The 14,112-nt window shown below is 36.6% G+C and overlaps 1 protein-coding gene across 4 annotated transcripts in view; it reads right to left on the bottom strand.

Annotated features, from left to right (window-relative positions):
• Nucleotides 1-4,091: 4,091 nt before the first annotated feature.
• Nucleotides 4,092-14,112, bottom strand: part of Cdh8 (cadherin 8) — a 424,317-nt gene continuing 414,296 nt past the window's right edge. Inside the window, exons 12-13 of one of the 4 annotated variants that reach the window (XM_060392149.1) lie at nucleotides 11,756-11,975; nucleotides 4,092-5,734 (exon numbers count right to left, since the gene is read on the bottom strand). In XM_060392149.1, coding sequence (XP_060248132.1) covers nucleotides 5,599-5,734; nucleotides 11,756-11,975 — 356 coding nt within the window. In that variant the 3' untranslated portion in view covers nucleotides 4,092-5,598. Of the gene's footprint in view, nucleotides 5,735-6,759; nucleotides 11,976-14,112 lie in introns of those variants that run through there. The other 3 variants (XM_060392151.1, XM_060392150.1, XM_060392148.1) reach the window with 3 other exon arrangements.

The raw sequence follows: 14,112 nt of genomic DNA, 5'->3' as shown, positions 1-14,112 counted from the left end.
ATGACTCTGACCAAGACACATTCCTCAAAAAGCAATTTGAGGTGATTTTTGCATGCTTAATTAGGGTACTGTTGGCTGCCACCCCTCTGTTAAATCTGAGAAGGCAGGAGGTATGCCATTTTCATTTCCAATTGTATACCCAGAACTCAGTATAATCTCCAGCAGATGGGAGTCCCTAATACACACGGCTGAGTAAATATATACCAGGTGTACTTTGAAAGACTAAGATTTTTCCTTTTGGACTTTTTATGGTAGGCAGGTATACGAAGGTTTTCAACTCCAGGTGGCAAGGAAGAGAACAATTTCCCAGGCCTCTTGGCTGAAATTTTCTCCCATGAATGAGAATTTAATAGTCTGTTATCTCCTAGTGTCATTGACTGACAGAGGCACATGCCTCTTTCTTCTTGCCAGGTGTGTTGAGAAAAGCCTATTTCTTCCCAATAGTTAAAAAGAAACAGACTCACAGATAAGCCCAGGGTCACAGTCAGTTTTCAGGCATGTTGCAGGCATAAGAGACATTGAATCATTACCAAATGATTTTAGATTGAATTTTCGAGTTATAAAGAATTTCTTTAAATGTCTGTAAAATATGAAAGGTAAGCAGGATTATATTAGAAATCATGTTTTCATATAAAGCTAACTTTATATATGGCTCTGTGCATAATAGAAGCCAAACAAAAATGCTATGATTTCTCAACTTGTTCACAGGTTATAGACAAAAGCCTGCTTTTTCTGAATGTTTGCAAAAAGCAATTAAGATATCTATGAGTTCAACATTATATTTCAATACTGTTTAGAAATAAAAATATAAGTCAATGACATGATAAAGATAGTCTTGGAATCATACAAAAACAATACTGAATAAGAGCAAGGGCCATAGCTGGGATTGGTGGTGCACGCCTTTCATCCCATCACTCAGGGAGGCAGAGGCAGGCAGAATGCTGTTGCCTGGTCTACAAAGTGAGTTGGAGACAGCCAAGATTACACAGAGAAGCAAGCAAACAAACAAACAAAAAGTCCATCATATATGTCACTCTTCCTATCAACTTTAGCTGACAACAATTCACCCACTGGTTATATTTTTTAACTTTCCAATTAGTTGAGATTGGAAGTTTTACATAATCACCTCATATTCTGAGTATTGGCTTCTTAATCCACACAGTTATTAAACAGGACGTGTTTATTTACATGTGAAAAAAAAAACATATGAGAATACAACCCCGTAATACAAAATCTGGCCACAGTTCAATAATTTGCTGTAATTCCTTTGGTACTGCTGGCTTCTTTCTAAATAGTTAAACTGTTACTGGATAGTTGATGGGAGTGAATACAATCCCATTTCTTTACCATAGTCCTGCATTCCATACTGAGATCAAGATTTTAGAATTTTTTTTCCTTTGTCTAGCAATTGTTTGTCCTCATTCTCGAGACAGGAACAAGAATATGTGAGCTTTGTTCTGGTGTTGCATTTGAAATACCTAAACTTAAACATTCACTTGTGTTCCTTGTTTGAGATATGATATCTTTCTTTTCAGGATTTCATTGTCCCACACCCCTGTATCTTTCCTTAACTGCCAACAGCAGTGAATTTTGGGTGCATTACTCTGTTATGCAATATAGAAATGCCCGTCACAGAAACCGCAACTTAGACATGTCAGTTACCCAGATAGCAAAGGTTCAGAAACAAAAGACTGTATTCTTATATCCATGGAGTTATAAGAAGAGAAGTCAGTGATTTCATTTGAAAGGTTGGGGTGTATAAATTTGAAATAGAAGGAAAAATCAAATGGGAATCTAATATCAAAGCATAACATGAGAGAACACTGAATTATGAACAAATCCACCAGACAAGGAGGGTCATGTAGGACATAATCAGAAAGTGTAGATCTGAAGAGTAACACTGGGAATGGACTAAGTTGACAATGGCCTGGATTAGGTTCTACAGAGGCTAGAAGAAAACATCTTCTTTAAGCACAGCAGTTTCATAAACATCTATGGTCACATGCGAAGAGGCAGAACCTCTCGTGGATCATATAACTTTATATTGTTTATGATATTTTCCATTTAATTGAGTAATTTACAAAGTTTGATATTAGTTTTAGGAGGATGATTAATTCAGTTATCTTATTCATATGTTCTGTCCAAAAGAATACAATTAACTTCACTCACCAAAAATCTCAAAGATTTCTTCATCGTTTTCCCACAAATATATTAATTTGTTTGATTGTAACTTGTCAGAAACTTCCTTCTGACTGCATGACTTTACACTCTCAGCGTAGATAAGAGGACACGAGTCATTTTTTTGAGTGTGATTACCAAACCATCATCACAATGGAAGGCTGGTGCATTTGTGCTCTGCCTTCATCAAAACCAGGACAGTTTCAAGCATAAATGTAGAAATGGACCTAGCTTTAGCATGAGAACAATTGACTGTGAAAAGGCTGGCAGTCCATCCTTTCAAACACTAACATTAAAGGGACACCCCTAAAAGTAGATAATACAATAACAGGGAAATGCAACTTTCTGTCACACACACACAGAGACAGACACATACACAGAGACACACATATACAAACAAACATGTGCGATTCAAACACACATACAAACAAACAAGTATACATACAAACACACATACAAACAAACATGCACATATACAAACATAATAAAATTGATAAAGACTTCCTGAAGGTTCTCAGTTCAGTATAATATTTTGTAGAACAACCTACAACATGCTTGCATTACTGTTCATGTCTTGATATACTGGAGAGAATGATACAGAGCAAATTTCAGTTTTATTTGTGGGAAAATAATTATTTTGGCATTTCCATTACACAGTCGGATAATCATCTGCTTTTGTGTTTATGTCAGAGTCCTTGACTAATATTTAAAAATCTTGTTTTGTTATTTTTTTTCAAACCACTTCAAATCTTTTTCTCCTCCAACATTTGAACCTTCTGTGGCTAATCCCTTTAATTATAAACATGGCAGTCTATGTTATGCAAGTTTTACTAGAACTGTTATTTAAATCCCAGTGGTTTGTATGTGGTCTTTACGCCCTACATGCTTATATCATCTGACATCAGTGCCTTTTGATGCTGTCATGGTTTTTTATCTTCATGGGATGTATATCTCTCCATTTATTACATTACATGTCAAGTTTGTAATATATTTCACTGTCATTCCTACATATCATGAAAATATGAACAATGCAGATGTTAAATAAATATATTACAATATTCTCTTCTGACCCCCTTCATGAGGCAAAAAGTAAATTTGGTCTATTATGTCCCTTAAAAACTGTCAGTCTCCTGATCTAACAGTTACTGGTATTTCAATGTTGCCACACAGAATTCTCCCAATTAAAATGTTGTAACTGGTTACTCGGTGTAAAACAGTCATAGTTTATTAAATGTAATGAATCCTAGAATGATCTAAATAAAAGTATTTGTATTCCAGTGGCATGTTTGTTATTTCAATACGGATTGCTACCTTTATGCAGGCCAGGGGCTGTCCGCTTTTTGACAGAGATACATTGGAAGCCACAGACCTTTGTTTCAGGGCACTTGTCTAGATATTAAGGGTTCCTAGTCATTTACTCAGCGCAACTCCATAGCCTAGTGTGTTCCTTCAACATAGTCCAAGTTCTGTCGAGAACGCATTAGCACAGGGATTACACACATCTATTTCATGCTCCCTCTTCTCCGACAAACTCACGTACAAGCAATGTGGTATCCAAATTTTGCTTTGTGCTCATTTATGTATTAGACCTCAAGGAAAATTATTAGCTCACATGTTATCATTAGGAAGCAAAAGTAAGTGTTCTTAGTTTTGAACCCCAAGGACAGGTATATTTGCTTAGATATATTTTCATTAATTCATCTAATTGCTTAATTATTTAGCAATAGTTTAGTTGATTAAAGTAATGACATTATTAAAATATATTAATGCAACATTGTGTAGTCCACACTGATTTATTAATTATCTTATAATTTTATTAAAATTTAAAAGATAATGATTATAATTTAATTTCTTATTTTAATTATTTGAACCTAGAATATTTTTAAAATAGATGCACATTTGCTTTCATGAATTTATGTTATTTCTGCTTAATAACATTAAATTGACATAATTAAATGCCACTCCTTTAGTAAGAACAGTGTCTTCCACACCTCACAAAAAAAGCAAGCAAAATAGATAATGCAGATTATGTTCCTCATGGAGCCATGGTATCATTGCTCTGTGATAAGAGAAACAGCGCATGAAGATTTTCACTTTTGCTATTGTCATCAAAAGCTGACTTTGCTCATATTTTTACATATGTCTCATAGATTTAATATAGATGGGTAATCTTTTGCAATTTTGCATAGGGTAACTCAAACTGAGTTAAATTCAACTCATGAACCCAAGGTGGCTTCACAGTCTGCAACGGGCATTCTATAGCTTCATCTTGTTTGTTGGTTTTCTAGATTTAAAGTTTCCTACTTATTAGTAGTCATTTGGTTTAGTATAAGAGAACACCTAAAGCACCACCAATCCACCTCCTTCTGAGCTTGCTTTTACAAAACATGGCAACTCAAAAATTTCCCAGTGAAATCTACGTCAAATGTTTAGACTCTTATCCATTTTCTCGGTTTACAATGTATTTCTATTATTTTTATTTTGTATATTTCCTTTTTTCTCCACACCATTGTTTTTGTCTGTGTGTCTATTTGAGTTAGAGACTTACTTATCAGAATCATCTAGAACACTGGCATATTCTCTCAGCACAGGCTGTTCTCTAACTAAGGAGCTGAAAATTCTATCACATGGAGGTTTTACACGGTGTGAACTTGATTTCGATTGCTGTGGACTAAACATCCATTCTCAGGTCTCGGGAACCAGGCTCTATTGTGCGCCATGCACATTTGTAGAGTCTAAGACTTGGCCGGAAGTGGTGCTGCACACTAGAGAGGCAGAAACAGGGAGATCTCTGAGTCTGAGGTGGGCCTGTTCTACAGAGTGAGTTCTAGAACGGTAAAGACTCATCTCACACAGGTTAGGCCAGTACACTGTGCATGAATAAGCAGGTTGTGATTTTCTTTCCCTCTGTTTTCAGAACTCTTCTCGCCTCTCAACATTAAAGACAAGTCTGATGTTCCATCATGTATTGGCCTCTGTACTAATTTATCTAATCGTAGCCCATTTCTTTGTGAAACAATGGAAATACGTTAAGCACGTCTGGTTTTTCTTGTCACAGACACTGTATCTCGAACAACCTTTGTAGAAAAGACATCTCTTGTTAGGAAGGAATTTTCCAAGTTTATTTGAACAATCATTATTGATAGGCTGACAGTGAACACAGACCATGAAGTTACACATTGAAGAGTCAAACCTGACAAATGAGTCACACCTCTCAAACTTCAGACGTCAAATTAAAGAAAACCTTTTTAAAAAGTATCCAAGAGTCATATTCAAGGGGAAGCATATCAGAGAAACAGGGAGTTATCCCAGCCAGTGATTCATAATTGCTGAGTTCAAGCTTAGACAGTAACTGTTAAAATATTGCTCATATCCACGTGGACCCAGAGACCTTTGAACAGACACAGAAGAATGAAAGAACTAGCCTATGCCTTTAGTGACCTCTCCTTTCCTTTTGAAGTCCTGGCTGCTTTGTTCATTGAAGTCACTGTTGTCCACAGTCTTTTTCTTCAGGCAGTATTCTCTGGTATTCCTCTTAGCAAACCTCTTCTGTAATCTGTGAATAATAATAGAGAAATCTATTATCTACTTGTAGATCTAAGTGGAGATTAAACCTGTATTCAAGGTGTAAGTCAGATTGTGTCAGGTTAACCCAGGTAGGTAGGAGAGTCCCACAGGTACCCATGCCACCAAGAAATTTCTTCCTTTTATCATTAAGAAGAGAGCATACATAACAAGCACGGACAACTTCACCATCCCAGAAACAGCCCAGAAGACTAGCGTTCATCTCTGTCTCTCACACTCATCACATCTGTAAATTAGTCTTGGTAAACCCCTTAGTAAATTCCTGAAAATCTTTTTTTTTTTTTTAATTTTGCTCACAACACATGCCGTAATTTAGGCAACCACAAAGTGTTTTCTGAACATTTGACTTGTATTCATCATACATTGTTCAAATGTGTCACTGATACTTTTTTGTAAGTTATTCTCTGATTTTATGGAAAACCTGTGGTTTCTCATTGCTTAAATTCCTTCTTTAAAAGCAAAACTCTCATGAAGTCTTCTTGTTTTGCAGTTCCTTCCTTTCATAGAACAATAGGTAACTTACTTTTTCTTACCATTTGAGCTTTATAATATACTTAGGGATAAGACTACTTAAGGTAAGATAGGAACTCTGTTCAAACAGCTTCATGTAAACCCAGATTTAGGTACTATTTAATGACAAAGAATGATCCAACAATTAGTTTAAATGTGCTCAATTTGCCTCACTTTACACAGGGAAGTTTGAAAATACCATTATATTTCTTTCTGTTTTTTTTTCCCCATAACTCCTACATAGCTTAATTCAAACTCTGGTAGGTGTTCAATAGTAGACACATTTCTTGTAGAAGCAGTGGGATTTTTAAATTCACGTGCTCTGTAATTTTGGAAGTGCATACAAAATAATGGTGCTGCATATTGTGATATTAAGGACATATTCTGATCAATAACTGTGTGGCAACTACACAGAGAGTGATAAAAAATAAATATCTTCTTTAATGATAGACAATGAAGACATCATAATTATCATAAACAAAAACAGCAATGATAGTAAACAGTTTATTCACTTTTTGGCCATCTGAGCAACAATGCAAAGGACTTTGTTTAGAGAAGAAAACTGTGTTGGAATCAAAGAAACTTAAACATAGAGAAAATTATTTCCTACAAAATATATTCTACAATTATTATCTTCACAAAAATACAATGATACAAAAGCATCCAAATTCAGCCTCTTGGTAAGATGCATTTAATTCTAATCCCAGGCTTTATGAAACGTTACTATGTTCATAAATGAAAACTCATATTTAAAACCCTTTACCCCTAGAGAGATTGCTTTCAACTTCAAGGTTAGAGTCAAAAACAAAAACAAAGAACCATCATTTCAAGTTTTTGTAGTGTGTAAGACTGTGAAATGAAACCTTATTATTATTGAAATGAGAACATGTTAGTAGAAATTATCCCAAGTAATTTAAGTCTGTGTGTATGCATGTGTGTGTGTGTTTGTGTTCCTGTATATCTATGTGTACATACCTGTATATATGGACATCCATATGAATGTGTGTGCATTTTTTTCTGTGTTGATGTTCATGTTTAAATTGTGCATTCATGCAGCTTTTATAGTGCTGCCCACTGTTACCTTATCTCTTTGACTGACAGTGACGGGATTTCAGGCACGCTCAACCTTTCCAACAGTGCTAGTGATGGGATTTTTTGAAATCTTATTACTGGTTGCACTGCCTTGATCTCAGATGGAACTTTCAATCAAAAAGGCAATCAGAAGGTTATACATTCGTGAGATTCCCTGCAAAGCCAACGATCGCATAATACAACATGTTGCAAAGGACTACTTGCCTCCAGTCCTTATGTGGCTATAAAAAGTAATTGGCTACTTAGCTCTCAGCACCCGTTTTCCTTCTCCAAAATACAGATAGCTCAGCCCTCTGTGGAGTCTCAGTGTGGAGTCAGCTGCTCCTAGGAGATTTCTAAGTCTCATGCAGAGACTTGTCTTACTTTAAGCATATGATTAAGCAAACTCTCAAAAGACACTTTGTCTCTTTCTGAGGATTCTCACCTCACTGGGGATACTGATGAATTCAAGTTTACTTTTATGTTATATACACACATACACACTTAGCAATTTTTTTTTATTTTTTTCATATGAAACATTTTTACTGTAAAGTTTGTGTCGTAGACAGCACAGTTTGGTGTGGAGGAAGGTAACAGATGAATATAATTTATAGTATACTTCAACCATCTTCTCATAAACCAGTTTAAATGTGTTGGCTGCACTAGTAGTGCGGATTTCATCAAGAAAAGCTTGCTAATATTTGATAATATGTCCGTGTGGGGATTAGTTTGATATTGTTTGATCAAATAGTACAGAAAGTAGAAGCTGGTTGACCCGATGTGGCATCCAGCCACTTGGGGTTATCTCAATCCTTCAGTCAAAATTCTTACAGGAAAAGTATGCAGAGGGAGGCTAAGTTGGTCTCACCTATCACTTGGCACATGATTCTCGGGCAAACATTAAAAGGGGCTGGTTCTTGGGAATGTAAAGACCATGGACACAATAATGTCTATAGAATGAGGCAAAATTAAATTTGATAAGTAACCACATGTCTATGTGTAAAGATTCATTTGATGTGTCAGTAGTGTTGCTAGAACCAAATAAATGCAAAAATATAAAATTATAATAAAGTTAAAATGCATTACTTGAAAATTTGAGAGGAGAGTCCTTAAATCTCAGTAAAACACATTGGATTGGCATTGTCTATTTTGAATGGGGGAGGTCTAGTAAGTTTATTGCTGAAGTAAACGTGATAGTCTGACGGTATGTGTATTATGTTCTTGAATATAATTTAAATTCATGGACCCTAAAAGCATATTTCACACAGAAATTTAATATCCATACATATCCTTACATAGCACCACTTTATCCATCATATCAAAACTTTAGATTGACTTTGATATACTAAATGCTTAGATGGTAGTGGAAAGAAATGTTATTATGGAGCGCATGTTTCCATGATGTCTTCCTAGACAAGGTAAAAATTAAGGGTAGATTTGGAAAACTGTTTCTAAATATCTAAATGCCTTCTGCCCATAAGCACTAGCATATGAATATTATTCTATTAACTGTCAACACTGACAATGTTGACTTTATATTCCTATGAAAGAATAGCGTGATATATCTGTTACATATGTCTCTGTACCACACTTTCCTACAAAGTAAAGAGACAAGATTAAAGAGAAAGTGGAAAATAAACAGAAAGTCCCCATTAGTTTACTGTGTGCAAGGAGGATTTGGATTTTTGCTGTTATTATAACAATATTCACAGTTTTCAATGATGTTTGCTACACTGCTGTAGACTCTCCCTTTGACTTGATGAGAAGTGCTCAGTGGCCACTGAAATAAGCATAAAAAGGAGGACTGTGATCATACAGCAGAGAACAATGAGGATGTGGTGCTACTGGAGATGTATTAAATTTCTATTTGAATATTTAGTAACTTTGGTTATGCCATGGAGGAGGCAGCTCCCAGAAACCGTTGCCTTCCTTCTCCCAGCCAAATCCAAGTTTTCCTTACGGAGCTCCAAGGCAGGGGCTGAAGTAGCAGGTTACAATTAGATATTGTCCTAATGTATCCTCTAAGGATCTAGAAAAGAACAGTTTTCACATGCAGTGCAGTCTAGGTTCTTTCTCCACATTCTGTTCTTTAATACCTTTATTTGCCCATTTTGGACTGTGCTTTCTCCAGTAGGATTTTCCTACCCAGAATTGCCTTTCTTTTATTTTCTTTCTTTCTTTCTTTCTTTCTTTCTTTCTTTCTTTCTTTCTTTCTTTCTTTCTTTCTTTCTTTCTTTCTTTCTTTCTTTCTTTCTTTCTTTCTTTCTTTCTTTCTTATTTCTGCTCCAGCCTCTGCATTCAGGAGCCCCAAAGACAACACTTGACTGTCTTTTAGGTATGGCACTTATTTTTATTATCTGATGTTTTCTTGCTATGGGATCAATATCAATCCATTTCTCGTCTATGGTTCTTTATTATAATAAAGACCCTTAAAACTAAAAGTGGCCCACAGTGTGATTTGATTGCACAGTCTAGAATTTCAGTTAGTATCAATAGTTTTGCTAAGAAAACTTCATGTAGCTGAAAAAAATGATGACAACAAAGGTATTTATAAAAATATATTTCACAAAGTAGGAAACAATACAGGAGATTCTCTGAATACAACACATGGAGTAAATAAACAATATTGCATTAAAGCAAAGTAGAAAAGTAAAATGATCTGCATGTAATACTTGAGTTTTATCACACATTTTCTAATCCTACATGGCAGCTTTGCATTACAAATTAAATATGCTCACATCTTCTAGACCTGTTCTTTTCGTACTCTAAGACGTTCAGCGCATCACCATGACCAGGGACAGAAGTGTCAAAAACAGAAGCAGTGAAATTATATACAAATCAGTTTCTGCTCTAAATTAGTTGGGAGAGGGCAACTTGAAGCATGTTTATCGAGTGGGGCGTTATGTAGGTATCTAAAACTCTAGATTTTAAATATTCACAGGAATTAATATACTTTCAGATGTTTGTGCTTGTTTTAGAAACACCAAATACTAGGATTATGAAGAAAATAGAAAACAGTCCAAAAGTTTCTCTGGGAAATGCTGTTCCTGTAATCACCAGTCACAATAACACTTTCTATTCTAAAGAGACTATTCCCTCTCCCCTTGATAATATTGCCTGCCATACTTATCTCATCAAAATGTACATGTATTAAACATTCATTATATAGATATTAATATAAAACAATCTAAAGGATTATTAATGGATATAATTTAGTTTCCCCCCATATAATCCCTTAATCTATAGGTTACCAACCTTAATAAATAAAAGCATTATTGGACATCAATAAAATATTTATTTTGAGGATTAAACAAATAAATTCACACGCTATCAATAAAACCATCTGTCTCTGATGTGGTCCACTGCGGAATACAGTTTATCTCTGTGTCCTTGTGGAAGAAGATGAAGTGGAGGGAACCAGGAATCCTGCTTCTAGACACAGCCTGTTTGAATGGCATCTCTCTCCTCCCACCTTTGAGTTGGCACTCCCCACCCTGGAATGGATTACGAACATGTGAATATTTTAAGGCTCGACACAATATTTAAGGATGCTATTCAGTCTCTGGTAAGTGGGGCCAACAATTATGTACAATGTGTGGTCACCGTACCATATAATCTAGGAGGCCTCCCCAAACTCCAAAAAGTCATAACGTACAGCAGACCAAAGTATTGCTTTATCATTTGTGACGGGATCCTTATTGGTGAAGGGGAAAAAAACCATTTGCTCTCATAAAAATCCTTGCAGAAGACACATATCAGCAGCAGAATCCTTGCAGGTCCATTTTTTTTTTTTCTAATAAAGCACCTTTTAATTTTGTTTTTGTTTTTTCCTCTTAAACAATTCTCTAAGGATTAGCTAGGATCCCAATCTGACTGTGGCCGTCAGGTAAATATCAAATATCCAAAGACTTCTAGACACTCCACATACTTAATTCACACTCCACAAGATTTATCACCTCCTAACAAATACTTTTTATTTTTATTTTTTTGGTTCAACATTAAAATGTGGTTGAGTTTATAGATGATTGGTGCTAAACTTGCCTCTAAAACAAATAGCCACATTTGTTGTATCTAAGGGGAGTGACCCTAGAATATTACAGAATGCTCAGTTCCATTGATCATTTATATAATCCACTGTCAAGTTTCTTTGTCACTTTCACCAACAGAGTAGAGTTCGCCCAGTCTCTTAAAGCGGGGACCCCAGTCACTGAGGTAGTCAAAATTCTGGTCTGAGTCTGATGTGGTGGACTCCAAGGAGCTGAGGGAGCCAGCCACAGACCCTCGGCCTTCATAGCCGTAAATCTGAATGGAGTCATATGGTGGGGCCGTGGGGTCATTATCTGCCTCATGCAGCCTTACATTTATAAATTCATCGACATCAACACCATTTGGAACTGGAGCAAGCCCTTGCCTTGGCATAAACTGCAAATCTGGTTTAATATCCTTACGGGGTAAAAATCCATTAATTCCATCTGGGTTTTGCAAAGTTGCGATGTCAAAAGCCTCTGTGTCCTCCTCCCCGCCTCCTTCGTCATCGTAGCGAATGATGTTTTCTCGAACGTCTTCGTCATCTTTGATAATTAAAGGCTCATTTTTGTGCCGCCTCAGGGTAACGAACAGAACCACAATGACTGTAAGAAAAACATCAGATCAGGATTAGTCAACAAGCATATCCTGCCACAATCGAAGCAAAAAAGGTGACAGAGGAGAAGAGAATTTTAAAAAGTACACATTTATGACCCTTGGAATCTTGAGCGTAGTGCTTTAGAGCCGTGCTTCTCAACCTTCCTAGCACTGCAACCCTTTATCTGTGCAGCAGTTCTAGGTTATCTCCCTGCATGGTCCTTGGTTGCAGTATCAGTCTCAGAAAAGAACCCTGAGCCCAGTTTTTAGTTCTGTTGCTCTCCTTGTGGAGCTCCTGCAGCTCAGTGTCCTAGTAAGGGGAACCGGGACTGTTTCTGACATGAACTCAATGGCCTGCTCTTTGATCACCTCTTCCTGAGTGGGGAGCAGCCTTACCCCTGTCCTTAGCCAGTCCTGATGAGACGTGATAGACTAGGGTCAGAGAGAAAAGGAGGAGGGTCTTCCCTATCAGTGAACTTGGAGAGGGGCATGGGAGGAGATGAGGGAGGGTGGGTGGGATTGGAAGATATGAGGGAAGGGACTCCAGCTGGGATACAATGTTAATAAACTGAGAAAAAAAAAAGACCAAGAAGTTGAAGAATACCAGGAGGTGTCAGAGGAAGAAAAGCAAAACCAAAAACCAAAAAAACCAAACAACAACAACAAAAAACCTTAGTAGAAAGGTGGTAATTAAATAATCATCTCAAAATTTACAAAAAAAAAAAAAAATCATTGCATCAGAAACAAACAAACAAAAACTGAAGGGGCTCTAACAGGCCAGAGCATGGCAGGCATTGCCGGCAGGTTTTGCCCTTTTACCCTTTTCCCTCTTCCATGCTAACAATCCTAATGCTATAACCCCAAGGTCTAGTCCCTTATTTGGTCACTGACTCATTCCTGAGACAAAACGTCGGCGTCCAACAAATCAAACTCATTATTTGTCTACCATGTCCAAACAGGATTTACTTACTCACCCTAGCACATCTTAATTTTTTTTTTTTCCTTAAAAACCCACAGCTACAGGAATGCCATCGGTTACTCCCAGGCTTGTGCTTGCTTTAGGCTGCTACTGACTTTGCAGCCCACTGCCCTGGACCTCTCACTTTTGTGATAAACATTTGGTGTCTGGGTATCTCCTGTGCCGATTCCAGTGGGGCTAACCTTCCTTGAAAAGGCAGTTCCTTATGTTGTGGTGAACCCCCAACCATACCTTTAGTTTTGTTGCTGCTCTGTAGCTGCAATTTTGGTACTGTAATGAATCGTAATGTGCATATCTGTGTGTTCCAGTGGTCTCAGGGGAGCCCTTACAAAGGTTGTTCATCCCCCCAAAGTGGTTGTACACAGGGGTTGAGAACCATTGCTTTAGAGTGCTGGCCACGCTGACACCCAGACTTTCAAAAAATTTAATAGCACATTAGGCTAAACACTTATATGAACGCTAAACACTATTTTTATTTTTATTTATTTATTTATTTTTTACTTATCTCCTTAAACCACGTTTGTCTAGTGAGGACTTAGTTGCTGTGATATAAAATGCATATAAACTGGAATCAGCACTAATGTGAGACCTAAAAAATAGAAAATAGCATCCACGGTAGTGTTAATACATTAAGTATATTGTTGGAATTATCCAATATCCTTGATTTCTGTCTGTGTTTCTTCCATCTAGTATGTATGGTATTTGAAGAGTTCTCTTTGTGCTGCTGTTGCTAGCACTGATTAATCCTCGGCCATTGCGAATGCTTTTAAGCACTCAATCACTAAACTATGATCACAGTACATGTTATAATACTTAAGGTATTCTCCAATTAAGTGACAGATTGCCTTCATACAATATAAAAATCATTATGTAAGTAAAACCTTATACTGAATGGTGAGTGCCATTCCTCCACTTATAAAGGCTGTCCCAATGTAGGTCAAGAGAAAGGACTGTTACCCACGTAGTTTACAATCTCAATGAATCATAAACCAAGACAATCTTAAAGGCATCTCATTTTTCAAGATAAAGATAACGCCTAAGTTCTCTCTTTGATATTTTCTTAGAAATAAAATTGCTTCTTGTGTGCTTTTGGGTCACATGGTCTGGAACCCCAGATTCTTCTCTTTCCTCAAATGTTGAACTAGCTTCACTGCGTTCAGGCTTAT

This window comes from Meriones unguiculatus, chromosome 10 (assembly GCF_030254825.1).
Source record: "Meriones unguiculatus strain TT.TT164.6M chromosome 10, Bangor_MerUng_6.1, whole genome shotgun sequence".
In the NCBI taxonomy this organism is placed as follows: domain Eukaryota; kingdom Metazoa; phylum Chordata; class Mammalia; order Rodentia; family Muridae; genus Meriones; species Meriones unguiculatus.
The sequence above is the reverse complement of the archived record's forward strand: the minus strand, read 5'-3'. Positions and strand labels throughout refer to the sequence as shown.